We start from the raw sequence: 21,078 nt of genomic DNA, 5'->3' as shown, positions 1-21,078 counted from the left end.
ACAGGACCACGGGACACCCAGAAGACCGCTGTGCTAGTTAACAAAAGGACATCTGTGTAACCCTAACCCTAACCCATTTATAAGCTGGTTTTGAGTTTCCTTTTGGGCCGAGGTGTGTCCACCGTTGTTTCCTCTTCTTCCGTCTGACTGATGTCTGACTGGTTGTCTGGGTGCTTATAAGGACTCGATTATGAAGTTGATCTATCACGTCTGCAGATCTCGGCAGTATTCCTGTCAGTTATCATATCTGTTAGAAATGATGGAGAACCCAGTGAAAACAAGACTAGGTGTTTTTATAAAGGTGTCATTTCCTCTCTGGTCCAAGTGCACATAGATATATTTAATCCAGAATGTTTGGCCCCACTTTGTGTTCACAATCTTTGCTTCATATTTAGAGCTAAATGTGTGCATCGTTTGTATAATATAGAATAATAAAAATGTATTTCTAGCATTTCACAACTAAAGCTCAATGATGAAAGCCTCATGGGAACTGTAGTTGTGTTTGTAGAGGGCAGTGGGCGTATTATCTCTTCACTTACCAAATATCAAATAACATTCAGAACAGTCTGGGTCGTACAGTTACACCTTTTCTTTTGTTCTTGGGAATGACAACATGGACAAACATCATCCAACCATGTGACCAACTTTATAAACCTGATGTTATTGGCCGACTCCTAAATGTCCAGGAGAACACTGGCCCAAATCCAGAGCCCCAAATATGGTCAACGACAATGATTTCCTTTTCTCACATGGTTTGATGAGTCGGTGTCATTGCTCCTCCCACTTCTGACTATTTTCTGTCCAGAATTTGAAAGGCATCATTTCTTTGGTGACAGAATATTAAATACCATTATTTTAGAATGATATGTTTGAGAAACAATCTTTATGTAGCAGAAGGTGTCATGGATTGTTCATATACGGGAGCAAAGAGAGCAACAGTCCGGATGCATTCGATCAGAGGCCGATGGTTTAACATAATAAAGGCTGAGATACATGGGTTAATGTTGGGATGTCAAAATACATCAAAAAACATCAGATCAACGATAGTACTAGTAGTAGCAGTGCTAGCTACAGGATATGCTTTATTAAGCATAATAAGCTGTAACTTAGGGCTTCAATAATGGTTAATAAATACTTTACTAATGCCCTATAAATGCGTTTATCTTTAAGGCATCATAAGTAGAAGTCAAAACAGGATTGCAGCAGTTCTTAATAAATCCATCACCTAGTTTGTTCTTAGTAACTGCTATCCACTTAAAAAACTAATTATTTACTTAATCAGGTTGAACATTAAAACTTAGGAAACATAAAGACCTTAGCGGTGTGTAAACTGGTTGTTAGGAAACACCTGTAGTAGTGCTGTCCAATCAAAAGCTGTCAGTTATGTAAACAGGGAGTCACTGTAGCAACACAAGCTAAAGCTTAATTTCCAGACATGACTGTTGGGACCCAAACAATATCCCAGACTTAACTGCCAATCCTTTGTAAAATGATACGCATACAGAAATGTGGTAAAAGTATTCATGCACAATGAGTCGGAAACATCTGATCATGCTAAACTAGTAATTTGGGGTCTATTACATTATATTTGTGAAATGTAATTCAAAATCTTCACAGGTCACATGATTCTAAAGCAGCATCCGAGCAGGTGTTGGGTCAGACGTGTCATCCATATGCATTCACCCTTTACTCTGTTATCTAAACCACTCGGATGTTAGCAAGCTAACGCTACTTTTGTCAGTTAAATATACAACATATGTAATAATTCATCTTAACATAACTATTTTGTGTGGCAAACCTGTCTTAATTTAGGGATTCATAAATCTCCACCTGGTAAGCCAACCCAGTCCCACAAATTTAATCTTTTGATTCTTATACATGGACATGCTTTTTACTTTTTAGATTTTGTGTTGCTCAGCACGACTTAGATTTAGGCAAAAAAAACACAAAAAACACTTTATTTCTGGTGTCTTCTCAGCCTCAGGATTAATCCTCTTTTGTTCTCTGACATTCTGGACCAAAAGAAAACAATGAAGAAGAAACCCATGCACACATATGAATGGATTAGCAACATTTCTAATAGTTCAAAAAGTGTTATTATTAATATCTTATTAACATTAGTAAATGATTAGTCAACCTTTAACATGCCATTCGTTACAATGTGTAAATCCTTTATGGAGGAGGCCTTACTAGACCTTGTTCACCTACAATCCACAAACACAGTTGATGTCTATCAGCAGGTCAGACAGATAAGCATATGGTTGACAGTATGTTGAATGTGATAATGAATGCTCCACCTGAACTCACTGCTGCTGCCACACGGTGGCACACACTCACAGTCTGACTCAGTCTGGGTCTGACACAGTTCCTGTGTTCTGTTGTCAGTCAGTCATGTTGATTTTCTGGATGAGAAGCTGTGTTTCATGACACCCTCAGTGAGGATTTGCTCACAGAACATGATGTGCATGAAGAGTCAAAGGCCAGGTGATGTCCTGCACACATAGGACTGACAGTACGGTGCTGATGCCATTCTCTACTTCTATATCACCTGTGTTTTACTTCTATATCACCTGTGTTTCTATATCACCTGTGTTTTACTTCTATATCACCTGTGTTTTTACTTCTATATCACCTGTGTTTTACTTCTATCTCACCTGTGTTTTACTTCTTCTATATCACCTGTGTTTTACTTCTATATCACCTGTGTTTTACTTCTATCTCACCTGTGTTTTACTTCTACATCACCTGTGTTTTACTCCTATATCACCTGCGTTTTACTTCTATCCCACCTGTGTTTTACTTCTATATCACCTCTTTCAGTCAGTTCATCTTTCACACACTTCACACAGACCAGTGTTTTCAGTTGGCTTTGGGTCAACTCAACACAGTGACTCCACTTCAGATCCAGATTGACTTTTACCTTTGAGCATGACAAGCTTTTCATGTCCAACTTTAGGAAAGAAACAGTGTTCTAGAAGAAGCACAAAGGTGATGTTTTAATAACATTCAGACGGATTAATCTGTGTCCGACGGTCATGAATGATATGATGTTAATGATGACTGCGGATTATTAAAAAGCCTTTTTTGTTTTCTTTCTCTTTTTTGGGTTGTGACTAATTAAACAGAAGTTGATCTAAATCCAAACCGTCTGAATCTTCATTTCCATATTGAGGTGTAGTTCATTTAATAGCATGGAGGACAACATATACATTGAGGACGTTTGCATTTATTGAGTTAATACAAACAATTTAAAGGAACCTTATTTTACATTGTGCATATGAATATATTCACTGTATAGATAAAGAGGAGTGATGTCTACCTGATCAGAGGATGAAGCACACAGCTGTAGTTAGGGCCCGAGCACCGACAACGTCGGGCCACGAAGGCCCTATTGAAACTGTAGTGTTTCTTATTATTATTCCTCTGTAAATGAATTGCCTTTTTGAGGGCCTTATCATGCTCAAAAACTCACTAAATTCATATCAGGACTGGTGAAAAATTTTATATTTTCAAGGTCTCCCATTTGGATATGACAAAATGGCTCGCTAGCGCCCCCTACAATGACGACTTTGTAAAAGTAATCCATTTGGACACGGTAAGTCGAATTGACTTGAAATTTCACACACATATGCACCAGAATGAGCTCTACAAATAAGTCTCTTGGGACCCTAAGCTCCGCCTGCCGAAATTTTCCGCCATTTTGAATTTTCTGAAAAACACATTTTTGCGAACTCCTCCTGAACGCTCAGTCTGATTTCCACCAAACTTTCTGTGGATCATTATTGGATCAGTGTCATCAAAATCTATCAAAAGCTTGTTGATATCTCATTGTGTTTACAAGATATGCAGCAGTGAACATAATAGGGGCGTGGCTTTATACAACAACACAATTAAATTGAAAACCGTTTGGCCTATCGTCACGAAACTTGCAGAATATGTCGGCATAGCATCCTGTAACAAACCCTGAAATTTTCATTCCGTTCATCCAATAGGGGCCGCTACAGTAATTTGTTAAATTTCTGTATTTTTAGCCATCTAACTATTGTCGCAGGCGTTCGTGGCGTCCCGCGCAGTGCGAGGGCCCGAAAATCGCTGCTTGCAGCTTTAATTTCATTTGGTTTTTGGAGAGGTTGTATGGCGTATCTTCTACCAAGATTATGAGCAGTTTACCTGCATACGTCACCGCTTGTTTCTGAGTTTGACCTTTGTATGTTTTATGATGCCTCATGGCCTCATGGGTGTTTAGATGGGAGGTCTGCCAGTTGTAAGTTGTATTCATTAATTTACACCTCTGCCCCATCAGCGTCCCTCATCGTGGGTTCTGTGTTTTACATTCATTCACCTCAAGCTGCTCAACATTCAGGGTGAAGTCAACAATCAGCGTGATTCATCAAAAACAGTCCTCTCAGCGGTGTAAAAGCCGTCAGGCTGCTAACTCGTTATGAAGCGCTGTCCAAACAGTGACATTGTTCCATTCTCTCTGTGTCCCCTGTTTTTACTGTACAGATGTGAGGGTCTAAGGACAGAGGATGTGAGGGTCTAAGGACAGAGGATGTTAGGGTCCTAGGACAGAGGATGTTAGGGTCTAAGGACAGAGGATGTGAGGGTCTAAGGACAGAGGATGTGAGGGTCTAAGGACAGAGGATGTGAGGGTCTAAGGACAGAGGATGTCACATGTGTACAGATTGTAAAGCCCTCTGAGGCAAATTTGTGATTTGTGATTTATCGGCTATACAAAATAAATTGAATTTAATTGAATATATACATCCAGGTTTCTTTTTTTTCATAACTGCATGTAAATACCATGCTTCTGTAAAAAATTTTACAAAATGAATTTAATATAATTATGTCCTGCTTTACAAACTTTTCACAAATGTAATGTTTTTGCAGTGCTTTAGTAACGGGATTGTTTTCAGTCTGACAGATTATTTTGTATTTAACCCGCTGATAAATAATATTTAGGGTGCATGGTATGATATCTGATAATTACCTGCTTCTCATTGCCAATACTGATAAGATAATGGATCATTTCATATTCTAGGCTATCTAAAATTTATTGAATTTAATTGACTTGTTGGCCTGTTCAATTTTTAAAGAAAGAATATATGTATTTCCAAGCATTAAAAACCTGTGATTTTGCCTGGTGTGACTCTTAAGGACAAACAGTTAATTTGCTAAATCCAAAAGTGATTTCCCCTTAAAGATTGTTTGAGTGGAATTATTTTAGTTTTCCACAAAACAGAACTGACCCAACTGGTTTCCATTATTTTATATTTTAGGTGTTATTGTTTTTGCTTTGTCTTTGACCACATAGAATCATCTCAAAGCTTTTTTCAGGTCAAGACCCCGGTCTAAAAAACAATGGTCTACTTTTGAAATAGTGTTTCTTTCTTTCTAACAGACTGTTGAGTGAATCTCAAAGTGTTGTCTCTGATGTTTTCATGTGAGGTCATCCTGGCTGTTAGAAATTGTGCATAAACGTATATGAACTGTAAATGATGAACAGAATATCAGTCAATCAACAGTGCAGACCCATCATGTCCCGAGGTTACTACTTGGTTTATCTGAACAGCCTCCTCCTCGTGAGAAACTACAGAGAGGGGGAGGAATACGTCTACGGGACTTTTGGTGTCTCTACGACTCCGTAAACCAGAAGCGGAGGATGACAGAAAACGAGAGTGACGGGGGTAAAGAAGTAGAGCGCTGATGAGTCAGGAGGAGAACACATTTCACTTTAACAGAACCAAGAGGTTATATGTTCCTTAATCAGAATAGAAATACCTCCTCCATAATTCATTCAAAAAATGTTTTTCCCTATGAGTAGCACATTTTGGAAACTTGTCATCTTACAGTAGTGAAGCTTTGCACCATGGTACATAATTATTACTTATCTAGCTTTGAAATCTGGACTACAATTAAACTTTGAATTGTATTTGCATACACTTAAATATATATATATATAGATATATATATATATATAAAAATCTATAACCTGAAAGCAAAAAAACTTAAGAGGGCGTTAAAATCAGAACAGGATACAAATTGCTCTGACAATTGTCACGTCTGATGGAATAAAGGATTTATTGTAAGTTATATATATATATATATATATATATATATATATATATATATATATATATATATATATATATATATATATATATATATATCAGAAACGGTTTATTGTATTATTATATTATTATATAAGTACGTTACTCATACAAGGAGTTTGGCTTGGTGATTGGTGTGTGACAACAGCAATAGTAAAAAACAATTTAAAAAAATAGAAACTTTGAAAACTGTACAATAAAGTGTGATAAACAGGAGATCTTGAGATCTTGAGATCTTGATCGCCCTATTTTGCTCTGGATTGAGAGAGTAAGACCTTTAGTTGGACTTGTGGATCTTGCTGCTCTAAGTTCCCTTATTCTTGATTATGATAAATTTATTGTTGGAGACTTCATTTCCATATTTGTGTTACTTCAAATCGTAGCTCTTGAGCATTTTTAAATTGTTTTTTCAATCTCTCTGTCAGAGACCTTTTCATATGTGTGACACTGTCATCCAGACTTTTGGTGTTATAGCATAAAGCAGGATCATTCTTTCCTCTGTTTAAAAGCATCACTGACAGTCTTACATATTATTCAGACGCAAATGACCTCACAAAAGCTTTTCATACATTATGCATGTCCGCCCTGGAAAAGGTTGCACCTCTAAAAATCAAGCTGAAATTAACACAAAGACCTTCTGGACCAAAGAAGACACTCTAACTCTTAAAGACTTTCTCGTTTCCCCCGTTTTGTGTGTCCTTGTCGGACGAGTTATCGGCACACATGAGTATTAAAGAGGCGTGACACACGTGGAATAATCTGAACCATGGCACGACTCTACAAATGTAACAGTTCATTTTGTTATCTAAGAGGATCAACCTTTCTGTCCATCACAGTTAGTGTAGCTCCTCCTAAGGCTCTGTTCTAATCACATTCACCTGATATTAGTTCTGTTGTTATACTGAATGTGGGTATCATCCAATTCATCTGATATTATGATTATGATTTTATTATTATTATTATTATTATTATGGTGACAAGAGCAAACAGCTGCTGACAGCAAATTCACAATGATTATCTCTCTCTCTCTCTCTCTCTCTCTTTATATATATATATTTGTATATACAGAGATCATAAAAACAGTGCCACACAGTTTTTGCTTAAAACTCTTTTTCAAGATGTCCTACAGTTAATAATGTTTTCCTTTATCGCAGCACTTCATACTGCCTCTTTATAGTTCTAATTTATGGTATTTTATTTTAAATGGACTATTTACATATTAAAAATGTGCTTGTTTTATTATTTTCATTTGCACTTCCATATATTTGGCATGTTTATATATGTGGTTAATTCCTTTACTTAAATTTCTAATCTATGAGCTTATTGTTATTATTATTGTTGCGTTGTACACTTAACAAAAGGGATTGTAATTTATCTGAGTAAATGCTGTAAAATGTTGATTTCTCTGTTGTTGTTGTTTTTTCTCCCCAGTGAGACAAAATAAGTTTCTGGTCTCATTCAGGTTGTGTGATAAAATTGTAGTAAAACACCATCTTATGAAATATGACATTGTAGAAGATTGATTATTAAATCAGAATATAATAATAATACATTGTTTTTTTCATACTGTAAATATATCTCCCTTTAAATCACAAAAGCAATACAATTATTAAAAAAACATTTAAATTAATGTCACAATGCACAAATGCTCTTTTGAAATGCAGGTTAGATTATTAAAATATACACAGCAACCTTAACTATATAGTTCCCTATGAATAGAATATATTTAACCAAAGTATAACCCAATCATACGTATCATAAAGTAAAAATCATTTTAGTGACGACTTTACCGTTGTTAAAATGTTAATGGACAATATTATGACTGGGAGTACTTAAGGTGGTGTGTCTTAACATGTGAGTAAGACACAATTCAGGGATTGGAATGGTACAATATGCAGTCTAATATTTATGTTTCAGTGTTATTATTGTTGGTTGTATTAATGTTGCTGTTTATCCCTCAGCCTTCCCCGACGTAGCAGCGATGTACTCGTGTACTCCGTCACTCAGCGGAGGCTCGTGACTCACAAACATGTTTAAAAAAGTAATCGTAACTCTTCCCTTCACCTCTTCCTCCTACCTCTTCCTGCTTCCTCGCTTCTTATCATCACTTCTTATTTTCCCCTCCCCTCTCTGCCTCTCTGCTGCAAGCTCGCTTTGAAGAGAGGAAATCTGCACTTTTGCACAAGCAGCAGCAGCAGGCCGGGGATGAAGTGATTCACTGTATGAGAGAGAGGGGGGGAGAGTGAGAGAGAGAGACACAGAGAGAGAGAGACAGAGAGAGAGAGAGGGGGAGAGAGAGAGAGAGAGACACAGAGAGAGAGAGAGAGAGAGAGAGAGAGAGAGAGAGACAGAGAGAGAGAGAGAGACAGAGAGAGAGACAGAGACAGAGAGACACAGAGAGAGAGAGAGAGAGAGAGAGAGAGACAGACAGAGAGAGAGAGAGAGAGAGAGAGAGATGTTGAGGAGTTTTACACCTCTGCACCGTTTCCTTTCTCATCAGTTTTTCTCTTGTTAGCCTCTTGATCTCATTTAAACTCCTCCTGTCTGTCTGTCTGTCTGTCCTCTTCCTCTACTCGCTCATTGTTACTGTGATGGATCTCAGGACGGTTGTGACCTTCTCAACTCTTTTACTAATCATATATGGTAAGTGCATATTATTTTTGGGACATATAGAATATTGAAAAATAGAAGAACTGGGCAAATAAACTGGATTGATACAAAGTTAGCCGAACCCTCTGAGACGGGGTTTTACCCACGCTGAACTGAACGGAAAATCATAAAATGTTAGTGTGAAATCAGCAGCAGGAGGCCAACACACAGACAAAAACCTGTGAGAAACATGTGAGAAAAAGCTCAAAATGATTACGAAGCATCCTGAACATTTTGGACACAGATATTTCCCAGATAGTGACCCTCGTCTCCAGGTGGCCAACTTCCTAATAAAGGGCAAGTTGTGAGTTCTGATGCTAGCCTATAACTAGCTTAATGCTAACCTAACACTGGGCTAATGCTAGCCTACCATTAGTCAGAGAGCTGCTGTTGGTCGACCTTCATGTTGATTGTGTAGTAAAATGTGTTCTCGTCTGTGGCTCTACTGAATAATCATGTTTGGTCGTAGAGTGACCTGATTACATCTAAATATATTATGGGTTTGATTCATAAGCCCTGGTGCTCAGTTCCAGACATATTGTAGATTTAGCAACAGTTCTCTGTTAATATTCACATAAATAAACTTAATGTGTGACATTTTATCACAAGTCAAGCTTTTTTCTAAATGCTAGCGTACACTGGTATACGCGTTGATTGTACGGACGATGATCATGTTGTGCTGACTGTCCGTCTCTGGAGTGTTGGATTTATCCACCATCAGACTGACAGAGGCCTCTAGCCGGGTTCAACAGGGAAACCTTCCAGTTTAAATCTTATCTAAGCCCGTAGACCTTTTACTAAAGCAGACATCTGGGACTGTCAGTCACCAGGTGGGACTGAGGTACTCATGGCTGCATTCAATTTAGGTGCTCTTGTCCCAATGCCCCAGTTAATGGTACAAGTCACGTCACCATTTATTGAAAAAACGTCTTTCTCAAACATTGAGTGTGTGCCAGAGCATCTTTCACCTCGAGGACTTTGTTACATAGAAGCTGTGACCCTATGGTCTACCAGACCATTATGGAGACATGGATAAAATAATGGTCACCATGACAACCATGAAATGAAATCCTGTTTGCATTACTCTAAACCTCTGTGCTGAGTTATGACATCTACTTCTTCAAACACAGATCTGTTATCAGAATCAACCTTGCCCTCCTAGAAGTAATTCATCATCTCAACATTTTCTAAAACAACAAGTTCCCACCAGCGCGGTTCTGTTTCTCTTCACATCATGTTTCCTGCTGTGTTTCCTTATTAATCGGCCGGTCTGGGCCTCTTGGTGCAGCAGTCGTGGAACCAGCAGCTCATCAGCTGCTCCGAGTGGGACGCTGGATGATTATTGACTCACTGAGACAGCGTTATGAAAAACATACTGATGAAAGAAATGTAATACTATAGTTCACTAAAAGGACTTCGATAAAGATAGCCGCTCATTATTTACTAGCACTACTTTAATATTGACTGGAAAAATGATTTAGTTTGTTTGATGATTGAAATATTTAATCTGCTGATAAAGCAGTAGATTTTTTTTTCAACTGGCTATTGAGACAATTAGAGATCCTCTGGACATTACTGTTGCAAAATGTTTGTAAATGTGTAAGAAAATCTCCAAATCCGTACTAAAACAACAAAATTAACAAAACTGTAAATGCGTACGTTAATATAATTGGCCAATTTTTTTTTTTTGCTCCAAGAGCTGTACATAAAGAGAAGTCATCAGTTCCAGCTGAGCAGGTCTCATGGCTCTGTCTGCACGCCAACACATTCATAAATCTTAGCGCACATGACAACCTGAATACACATTTGATTTTTTCTTTTTACACATTTACAGATCTGGTTACGCACACACATATTCTGACTGCACAGTTGTAGATTCCTGTAAACATTCACTAACCTCAGCATTTAGAGATTCTTTTACACAAATATACAAACGCGATTACACACTCACGGACTGGGATACAGTTACACAACTCTCCACACACATTTACAAATAGTCTTGCTATTTATCAAGATTGCTGTGTGACCAATCAGGCCAGAAAACTTTAACTTTTAAACAACTGTATTTGTTATAATTCACAACTACAGTCAGACAACACTGACAAAACCAAACTCCAGACCTCTGTGTCTGTGGAACTTAAATCACCACACACATATACACACATATACAGCGGGTAAAATAAGTATTGAACACGTCACCATTTTTCTCAGTAAATATATTTCTAAAGGTGCTATTGACATGACATTTTCACCAGATGTCGGTAATTCAATTCAATTCAATTCAATTCAGTTTATTTTGTATAGCCCAGAATCACAAATTACAAATTTGCCTCAGAGGGCTTTACAATCTGTGCACATGCGACATCCTCTGTCCTTCCCTCACATCCTCTGTCCTTCCCTCACATCGGCACAGGAAAAACTCCCCTAAAAACCCCTTTAACAGGGAGAAAAAAGGAAGAAACCTCTGGGAGAACGACAGAGGAGGGATCCTTCTCCCAGGATGGACAGAATGCAATAGATGTCATGTGTACAGAATGAACAGCATAACAGAGATACAACACATTCAATGTATATGACATAAATGATTCATATAATAAGACTACTTATAATAACAGCAGCAATTATTACAGTAGAATTATAATTATGAAAATAGGGATAGTAATGTGATTAATAATAATAATCGAAGTAGCAGTGGGTGTCAGTCGGCTCACAGCAGGTAACAACCCAAGTAATCCATACATACAAAGAAAACCAAACAAATAAGTTTGTAATAAGAATGACACAGGGAAAAAGTATTTAACACGCTACTGAAATGTATTTAATACTTGGTACAGAAGCCTTTGTTGGTAATGACAGCTTCAAGACGCCTCCTGTATGGAGAAACTAGTGGCATGCATTGCTCAGGTGTGATTTTGGCCCATTCTTCCACACAAACAGTCTTCAGATCTTGAAGGTTCCGTGGGCCTCTTCTATGAACTCTGATCTTTAGTTCTTTCCACAGATTTTCTATTGGATTCAAGTCAGGTGATTGGCTGGGCCATTCTAGCAGCTTTATTTTCTTTCTCTGAAACCAATGGAGAGTTTCCTTGGCTGTGTGTTTGGGATCATTGTCTTGCTGAAATGTTCACCCTCGTTTCATCTTCATCATCCTGCTAGATGGCAGCAGATTTTTATCAAGAATGTCTCGGTACATTTTTCCATTCATCCTTCCTTCAATTATATGAAGTTTGCCAGTGCCGTATGCTGAAAAACAGCCCCACACCATGATGTTCCACCTCCAAACTTCACTGTTGGTCTGGTGTTTTTGGGGTGATGTGCAGTGCCATTTGACCTCCAAACATGGTGTGTATTATGGCAGCCAAAGAGTTCAATGTTGGTCTCATCTGACCAGACTATATTCTCCCAGTATTTCACAGGCTTGTCTAAATGTTGTGCAGCAAACTTTACACCACGTCTTGCGTGGTGAGCGTGCATACAGGCCACGGCGGTTGAGTGCATTACTTATTGTTTTCTTTGAAACAATTGTACCTGCTGATTCCAGGTCTTTCTGAAGATCTCCACTAGTGCTCCTTCGCTCTTGGACAACTCTTCTGATAATTATTTTCACTCCTCTGTCAGAAATCTTGCGAGGAGCACCTGGTCGTGGCCGGTTTATGGTGAAATGATGTTCTTTCCACTTCCGGATTATGGCCCCAACAGTGCTCACTGGAACATTCAGAAGTTTAGAAATCCTTCTGGAGCCAATGCCATCAGTATGTTTTGCAACAATAAGGTTGTGAAGGTCTTGAGAGAGCTCTTTGCTTTTACCCATCATGAGATGTTTCTTGTGTGACACCATGGTAATGAGACACCTTTTTATAGTCCATCAGTTGGGACTGAACCAGCTGATATTCATTTGCACTGACAAGGGGCAGGATTGCTTTCTAATTACTGATAGATTTCAGCTGGTGTCTATGCTTTCCATGCCTTTTTGCACCTCCCTTTCTTCATGTGTTCAATACTTTTTCCCTGTGTCATTCCATTTTATTACACAAAACGTAATTTCTGAACTTATTTGTTTGGTTTTCTTTGTATGTATGGATTACTTGGGTTGTTACTGACATCTGGTGAAAATTTCATGTCAATAGCACCTTTAGAAATATATTTACTGAGAAAAATGGTGACGTGTTCAATACTTATTTTACCCGCTTTATATATATATATATTTGATTTAACCACAGAATAATTAACCATAGCATAGTTTACCTAGCAGGCAACCAGACATGGATATATAAGTACTTATGAACCTGTAACAGTGTAACATACAGTACGTTCATATACAGAGCGGGAACATCAACCTGTCGATAGAACGGACGTGGTCGGATCAACATTACACTCACGGCTGGAAAATAACAATTATTAAAAAAGAAATATTAAGTAACTGTACATAACCACTAAGCCTACTCTCCAGAGACTTAAATAAACATGTGATCAGTTTCTAGAATATTATGATGATATTATGATTACATAAAATGCATAAATGCCTTTCTATAAACAGTAAAGCTGACACATTTACATTTTTTCATAGTATTTATTGCCCAACCAATTGCATCTATATATTAATACAATAATAATAATTTATAAATAATATAATGTTACGCTTGTAATACTAATGTACTTTTATGATTTCAAGTTCATATTTTGAATGCTGATTTTGATTTAATTTGTATTTTTTCCTAATGGAAGATGTTGATTCTTTTTTATTAAAGTAAAGTAGCTCGGTACTTCGGCCATCACTGGTAACACATTTAAAGGTTCTAGATGTTTTGTATAGTTGTGTTGTTAAGATATTAACTTCACTAAAACATTTTAAATGTAGGCCTCCTTATATTAAACATGTCAGTGCAGATAGTATTTCATAGTGGCTCAACTTCTGAAAAGGTCTTTTTCATGAAAGGTGTTTCACTTGATAATACAAAATCTCTCTAGATTGCAGAATGCATTTCTGGATTGCTTTTAACATTTCATATTGTGTTAACCCTGCAAGAAATGCAGAAACACATTAAGTGCGTTGAGTTACAAAGTAAGTACAGTAAATGCATCAAAGTAAATGAAGTGTGTTGTTGAATGTTGAAATACTCCTAGAGTTCAATAAGTTCTGCCTGAAGGTCCAGGAATGGAAGAGAACCACAGAGAAAGAAAGACAAAGAAGCAGCTCTCAAAAGTTAAACTACTTTCAGTAAAATCTAAAACTTAAATAAAAGTGTTAAACCTTTGGTTGATCAAAATTGTAAAAACACGACTATAGCACATTTTCAGATTAACACGGAGTGGTTTGTAGCCATGCAGATAGTTTCGGTTCTGTTTGCAAAAGCTTTGAAATCCACGCTACTGAAACTTGTGCCTCCACCCAACACGGCGGAGCTAAATAGAAACAGGTTTGTGGGCTTCAATTTGAAGAAGCAATGTTTCTGACTGTTTTTATAAAGAACCTGTTTCGGTAGGAAATAGATCCAACTAAAAACTAAATATCTACATCGCTATAAACCTCGATTTGTAAATGAGAACATTTGTGAACTGGCTCAATTTTATATAAAATGATATTATGAATTGTATATTGTTTTATATTGTTTTATTTAACATGCTGATTAAGTCAAACATCATTTATATCAGCACATGTATACATTAAATAAATATTCAGTAGCTAGCGAGGTGCTAACATTAATAAATGAAATGCTAACGTACTCTGCTAATGTTAGCTCCACTAACATTTTAGAAACATATATCTCCTTCAAGTATCACTATCAGGAAACTTTAACCATGATGAGCTCAGAATCCACTAAAGCAGCCTGAACATGGAGAACATCTGAAACAATGAATGAGTCTATAGAGCACACAGTTGTCATTGGATAGTTGTTGGCTGATGTTGAGGTGTGATTGGCTGGTCTGCGTACGATAGGCGGGATTTAGCAGGGTCAACTCTTGGAACAGTTTTATTCTCACTGCATTACCATTATCATTAGGACATAAAAATGTTTATTATAACACGTCCTTTCACTGTAGACAATGGTCAGTTATATAACACTACTATTAATAATAATAATTATTATAATAATAATTTTAAACTTTATTACACATCACATTTAGAACAAATTTACAATATGCTTCAGATGGCAGTAATAAATATTTCAAAACTGCACTGAAATACAATCTGATGATTTCAACAATACAAGTTCAAATGTAAATAAAATACCCAAATGTAATATAATATAATAATGGGCCCAACATCAAAAAGATGAGACATTTTGGGATTGATTGGTGACATTCCTGCGTTGAGAATACCAGAAAAATGACAATTGTTCTCAGAATCAAGTGTATCTTTAACTCCACAGCAACATCAGTAAATAAACAGTACGCAAAGGGTCCCCAACAAACCTTACTCAGAGACAGAGTTCTTCACAGCGTCGATTGTTGCTCGCTGTTACCCAAAACCTCACAGCAGGAAGGAGGGAGACCAGAGCAGCAGCAGGGAGGAGTAGGGCAGAAGATATAGGTTCAAAGTGTCTGGAGGGATTTCTGTAGGTAAAGAAAAGAAACCTGGAGTTCAGAGGAAGAAGTCCAAAAAAAACAGTGATCGCATGGCGGAGTGATACTAGATGTAGCGAGCTTTTTTCTTAAAGAGTATTTTGTGAGAAGTGATTCTGCATCTCTCTGAAGCTGTCCACACTGCAGGGTGTTTATATGAAAGTAAAAGTAATGTACCAAGTTTATTTACTGATTTGAAAGTATCCTACTGTAAATAAACTGCTTTGGTCCAGTAATGTTTTAAGAAAACTGGACAAATTAAAGACATAATCAGTAAACATAATATAATAATACGTCAATAAAGGAGCCATAAACTAAACAGACTTGAAATGATATAGCAGCTTTCTAGTCTACGAACACACCCAACCCTTACACTACATGTCAGCTTTCACCCATTCACACACACATTATGAATGTGACCGTGGCTCAGTCTTTTTTCTTACTGTTTTTACTCTTTGGTAGTGTTTGGTGTTGTTCTTCTGTATATATCACAAAGTGCCACACACACACACAAACCTAGACAAAAATCTAATTCAAACGTAAAATGTTGACCAGAAGTCGAATGTGATGTTCCTGATCATCTGGGGCTTCAGTTTACATTTGTGCTGGTCAATGAACCCAGCAGGTTTGAACATCCAGCAGAGTACGATCAATAGTTTCATTAAGATTACTTTTACGTACTATTGGTCCAGAACAGAGTAATACTGCTCTTAGTGTGAAAGGATCCTTTGAAGCAGTGACACGTCTCATTTTTTCTTTATTTCTTTTTTTGTTGTTTATAATGTATCGTTATTATGAATCATATCATGTAAAAATGCTTTTTCATACCATATGTGTATTCTTTTTGTATTTGTTATAGTATTGTGAAATTGTTATATTATATAGGTGGAGGCTTCAAATAAGCCCAGTGGGCTTTCTGCCTCTTCCTGCACTGTAATATTATTTATCTATGTTATGTTTTTATATTTTTCAATTGTGCAAATAAAATAAAAAAAAAAATAAAAAGTGTGTTGATCTGTGTTCTCTATACTAACTGCTCCCTGTCTTCCATAATCAGGGCAGACAAGCCTCGGGACAAACAGCACAACGCCTCCCAGTTTAACTCAGACCACCAACAGCACCAGCACCACCTGTTCCTGCCCCAGTGCTACTCAGATAGCCTCTGATGGCCCCGCTCGCGACCACAGCAGCTCTGCACCTGTGCTGGGTCTCCTCACAATCAGATGGAGGCGTAAATGTGAAGGAGAAGTTACCCTGACCCTCCAGCAATCCTCCTCGGCCGTGTGTTACAACAGTGCTATGAACATGAGCCTTTTGGGAAACGTGTGTGAAAACCAGGATGGCTGTAAAGGCACACCGCACTGGAACAAAGGCCTTCCCACGTCCACTGGCTATGACATCCCAGAGCCTGGAGCAGGGAGGAAGACCGACTGTGAATCACTGAGAGTCCGATGCACAGGTCGGTCTCCAGTCTGAACGCTGGTGCTCGTCTTTACATGAGTGTGTAAATGAACTAATGGCCTCTTGTGGGCGGACCGTTTATACTCTTTAGGAGGCTAACATGACATGAGAGGAGGTATCTTAACATAAACACATGTCATAGGTAAAACTATGGTCAATGGTAAATGGACTTGTACTTGTACAGCGCTTTTCTAGTCTTCTCACTAAATGTCATTATTCACTCATTCAGGGTTAGGGTTAGGGAGGCCCATCAGACTCTAACTAATCAATCACACACATTCATGTCTGTCTCTCTAACGGGGAATAAAAACACCAAACAATTCTCAGGCTTTGCCCGAGAGACTTGCACAAACAACTCGTTTCTCCAGCGATCATGTCAGACCTCCATAACCCACCCAGGGAATTAATTTACAACTTAAACAGTATATCTATAAGAGAATATGTACATACATATTCATGTTTAGTCAGATCTAAAACGACTTCAGTGGCCTCTAGTGAGGCGTTGATGATAGCTGTAGAATCCGGTGACTCTGTGTATGGACTGAGGTCTGCAAACATGCACCAAAGGGCCCCACGTTCATGTGTGTGTGTGTGTGTGTGTGTGTGTGTGTGTGTGTGTGTGTGTGTGTGTGTGTGTGTGTGTGTGTGTGTGTGTGTGTGTGTGTGTGTGTGTGTGTGTCCAATAGAGGAGGTCCTCCCAGACCTACAGGGTCAGCTGCAGGCCTACAAAGTGGTGACAGCTTTACTCTGCTGCCTGCTCCTGGTCCTGTTATTGATCCGCTTCACCAGACCCACCGTCAAAGCCCTGCAGAAGAGACGTGAGTACACACCCAACACACACACATGCATATGCATAGGCTACATGTTTGTATTCAATCAGTACATTCTGACCTGAAAACTCTGATATTTTCAGATTAGGAGTCGTCAGATTAAAGATTATGTCCAAGAAGGGACTGTTGATCTGAATCAAGAGGATTCTGTCAGACTAACACAGTAGACCAGACTGAGGGTGGGGTTCTGGGGTGGCTCTTCAGATTCTCATTTAAATGTTGCTAAACACTGATGCATGGTGCATGGAAGGATATGACGCCACCTTTTCCTCAAGTCAATCTTTTAGTCTTTGCAACATGCAACACATCGTCTTCACTACACGTCTCTGCAGCACCAAACACACAGTGTCTTCACTACACGTCTCTGCAGCACCAAACACACGTCACACAACAACACGTCGTCACACAACAACACTTCACCACGTCACACAACAACACGTCACACAACAACACGTCACACAACAACATGTCACACAACAACACGTCACACAACAACATGTCACACAACAACACTTCACACAACAACACTTCACACAACAACACGTCACACAACAACACGTCACACAAAAACACTTCACACAACAACACGTCACACAACTACACGTCACACAACAACACGTCACACAACTACACACTACAGCAGTAGTTTTCTGCATGCTCAGTGGTTTGGTTAATGTGTTTTCAGTATCAGAAAGGAGGCAGAATCGCTGGATCGGACCAACACAGAGTCACAGTGGTGAGTCTCAACCACACACACACACACACACACACACACACACACACACACACACACACACACACACACACACACACACACACACACACACACACACACACACACACACACACACACGCACACACACTGAAGGGCTACTGAGGGAAAGTATAATTTGTTCATGTACTAACATACATACATGAACATCTATTATTCCTCTGTGCCATAGAGACACACATCAATAAGCCACACTTCATTACCATGAACACACACACTGTTTATATTTACTCATCCAACACACACACTGTTTATATTTACTCATCCAACACACACACTGTTTATATTTACTCATCCAACACACACACTGTTTATATTTACTCATCCAACACACACACTGTTTATATTCACTCATCCAACACACACACTATTTATATATTTACTCATCCAACACACACACTGTTTATATTTACTCATCCAACACACACACTGTTTATATTTACTCATCCAACACACACACTGTTTATATTTACTCATCCAACACACACACTGTTTATATTTACTCATCCAACACACACACTATTTATATATTCACTCATCCAACACACACACTGTTTATATTTAATCATCCAACACACACACTGTTTATATTTACTCATCCAACACACACACTATTTATATATTCACTCATCCAACACACACACTGTTTATATTCACTCATCCAACACACACACTGTTTATATTTACTCATCCAACACACACACTGTTTATATTTACTCATCCAACACACACACTGTTTATATTCACTCATCCAACACACACACTGTTTATATTCACTCATCCAACACACACACACTGTTTATATTCACTCATCCAACACACACACTGTTTATATTTAATCATCCAACACACACCGTCTTGCTGCTACAAAAACTCACTAGAGCACCAAATGTAGAACAATATGTTTGTCTGTCATCTGTTTATGTCTCTGTTTAGTGTCTTATCATCGAGGAAAAACTGCAGTTAAAAACAATGACGGAGAGAAGAGACTGTCCTACCCTGGTAACAGACACACACACACACACACACACACACATTTAGACTGTGAAACCAACAAAGTTATCTCTCTCTCCTCCAGCAGTAGTTATATCGGTTTGAATCCGGATGCTTTCTCTGTTTGTTCTCAAACCAGCTCTGGAGCGACTGGCAGTCAGCGACAGCAGAGAGCCGTCATCCAACAGGAACAGTGACTACAACTTGTGACACGTATTCTCTTCTTGCATCATCATCATCATCATCATCATCATCATCATCATCATCATCATCATCATCATCATCACTCATATGTGTGACAAACATACTTTTTCATATTTTACTATTTCTGGATTTGTTTGTAATATAAATTACTTAGTATTCAAGATCATGTAACGTTGATGACTGACCTCTTGATACACCTTCATTGGCTGCCCCAGATACTCAAACTTCTAACAAACAGTCAGTATTTACAACCATCCATGCATAGTGTTGTATCTTAACTCAATTTAGCAGCCTTTCTTTTTAAATGACACCTGAACAACTTCTATCAACCCTACAGAGTTATATTTAGATGTGGTAATTGAATGGAAAATTACTATGTTTAGGAAAGTAATTAGCCATCATTGTAAGTTGTTCTCAAACAATCGGAGTTTAGCAGTTAGGACTGGAGCTACTTCTTATATGAAAACCTCTGGCTCAGTGACAGCAGAGAGCCTTCATCCAATGAAAGGCTGCACCTCAAAACCATCCCGGTGAATAACAAGCTACAACATCAGACAGCTTTGGGATTGTTAGAAATGTATTTTTACTTTTAGCTAGGCTTGCAGTTTCCTCATTCTTCCAGTCTCCGAGCTAAGCTAAACTACAAACAATCTGGACTAAGTTTCCAATTACATTCAAACAAGTCTCTGAGCATTTTGATTCAAGAAAACCTGATTCACTGACATTGTAACATAAGTTTAGTTTATTTTGTTGATTGTTTGTGATTTTTGATTTGTATTGTGAACTTTTTCTTTTCACTAAAATGATCTATTTTGTGTTTCACCAGATTTATTGTCTTAGAAGTAGGTAAATGGAAAATATTGTAGATTTTGGACTGAAAGACAGAGGAGGAGGAGGGGGAGGAGGAGGAGAGTGTGAGAGACGAAGGTGGTTACTCATTGCAGAAATGTGGTTTCCTCTGCCGTTGATACAACTTCCTGTTTGTGTTATTTCTGTCGTTCCCCATCCCCTCTATTCCTCCTCTCTTTCTCTTTCTTGTTGTTTTCTTGTGTTTCCTTCAATTCCCTCTCATTATTTTCATTTGTTTCTTGGCTTCTCTAATGACTCAGGACTCTCATCAACCTTTTTTTGTTTTCAGAATAAATGCTCTGATAAAGCCACTGCATACTAGCAGCAAACAGCAGGCAGACATGGTTAGAGACTAGCTGAACATACAGTATGGGGCATTTATCCGCTAAAGAAACAGATGTTTCCTCAGTACCAAACCACGGCCCATATCTACCGAGCTTCAGAGGAGGGAAATCACTCCAAGTTAACTAAAAAGTCTGAGATGCAACTTGGTCCCACTTTTAGGCGTAGGAGTAAAAGTATCATTCATTTTCCTCATGAAGGAGCGGTTTGAAGTTGATTAATATGTCTAATAGTCAATTTGTTTGTAGATTTTTAGTTTAAATTAAAGCCATTCAATGTTGAAAAGTGATTAGACGTCTACTTA

At 38.1% G+C, this 21,078-nt stretch overlaps 1 protein-coding gene across 2 annotated transcripts; it reads left to right on the top strand.

Annotated features, from left to right (window-relative positions):
* Positions 1-8,634: 8,634 nt before the first annotated feature.
* Positions 8,635-20,399, top strand: LOC129096242 (T-cell surface glycoprotein CD5). Of its 2 annotated transcripts, XM_054604966.1 has the most exons (6): positions 8,635-8,753; positions 16,381-16,782; positions 17,471-17,602; positions 18,300-18,350; positions 19,323-19,388; positions 19,519-20,399. In XM_054604966.1, the coding sequence occupies exons 1-6, from the start codon at positions 8,702-8,704 to the stop codon at positions 19,587-19,589; spliced, it is 774 nt and encodes a 257-aa protein (XP_054460941.1). In that variant the 5' UTR covers positions 8,635-8,701; the 3' UTR covers positions 19,590-20,399. The 2 variants fall into 2 exon arrangements, with proteins under 2 accessions (XP_054460941.1, XP_054460942.1); XM_054604967.1 differs by lacking the exon at positions 19,323-19,388.
* The last annotated feature ends 679 nt before the right edge of the window (positions 20,400-21,078 follow it).

The sequence above is a fragment of the Anoplopoma fimbria genome, chromosome 9, assembly GCF_027596085.1.
Source record: "Anoplopoma fimbria isolate UVic2021 breed Golden Eagle Sablefish chromosome 9, Afim_UVic_2022, whole genome shotgun sequence".
Lineage (NCBI taxonomy): Eukaryota > Metazoa > Chordata > Actinopteri > Perciformes > Anoplopomatidae > Anoplopoma > Anoplopoma fimbria.
This window is presented reverse-complemented; position numbering and strand designations above follow the sequence as displayed.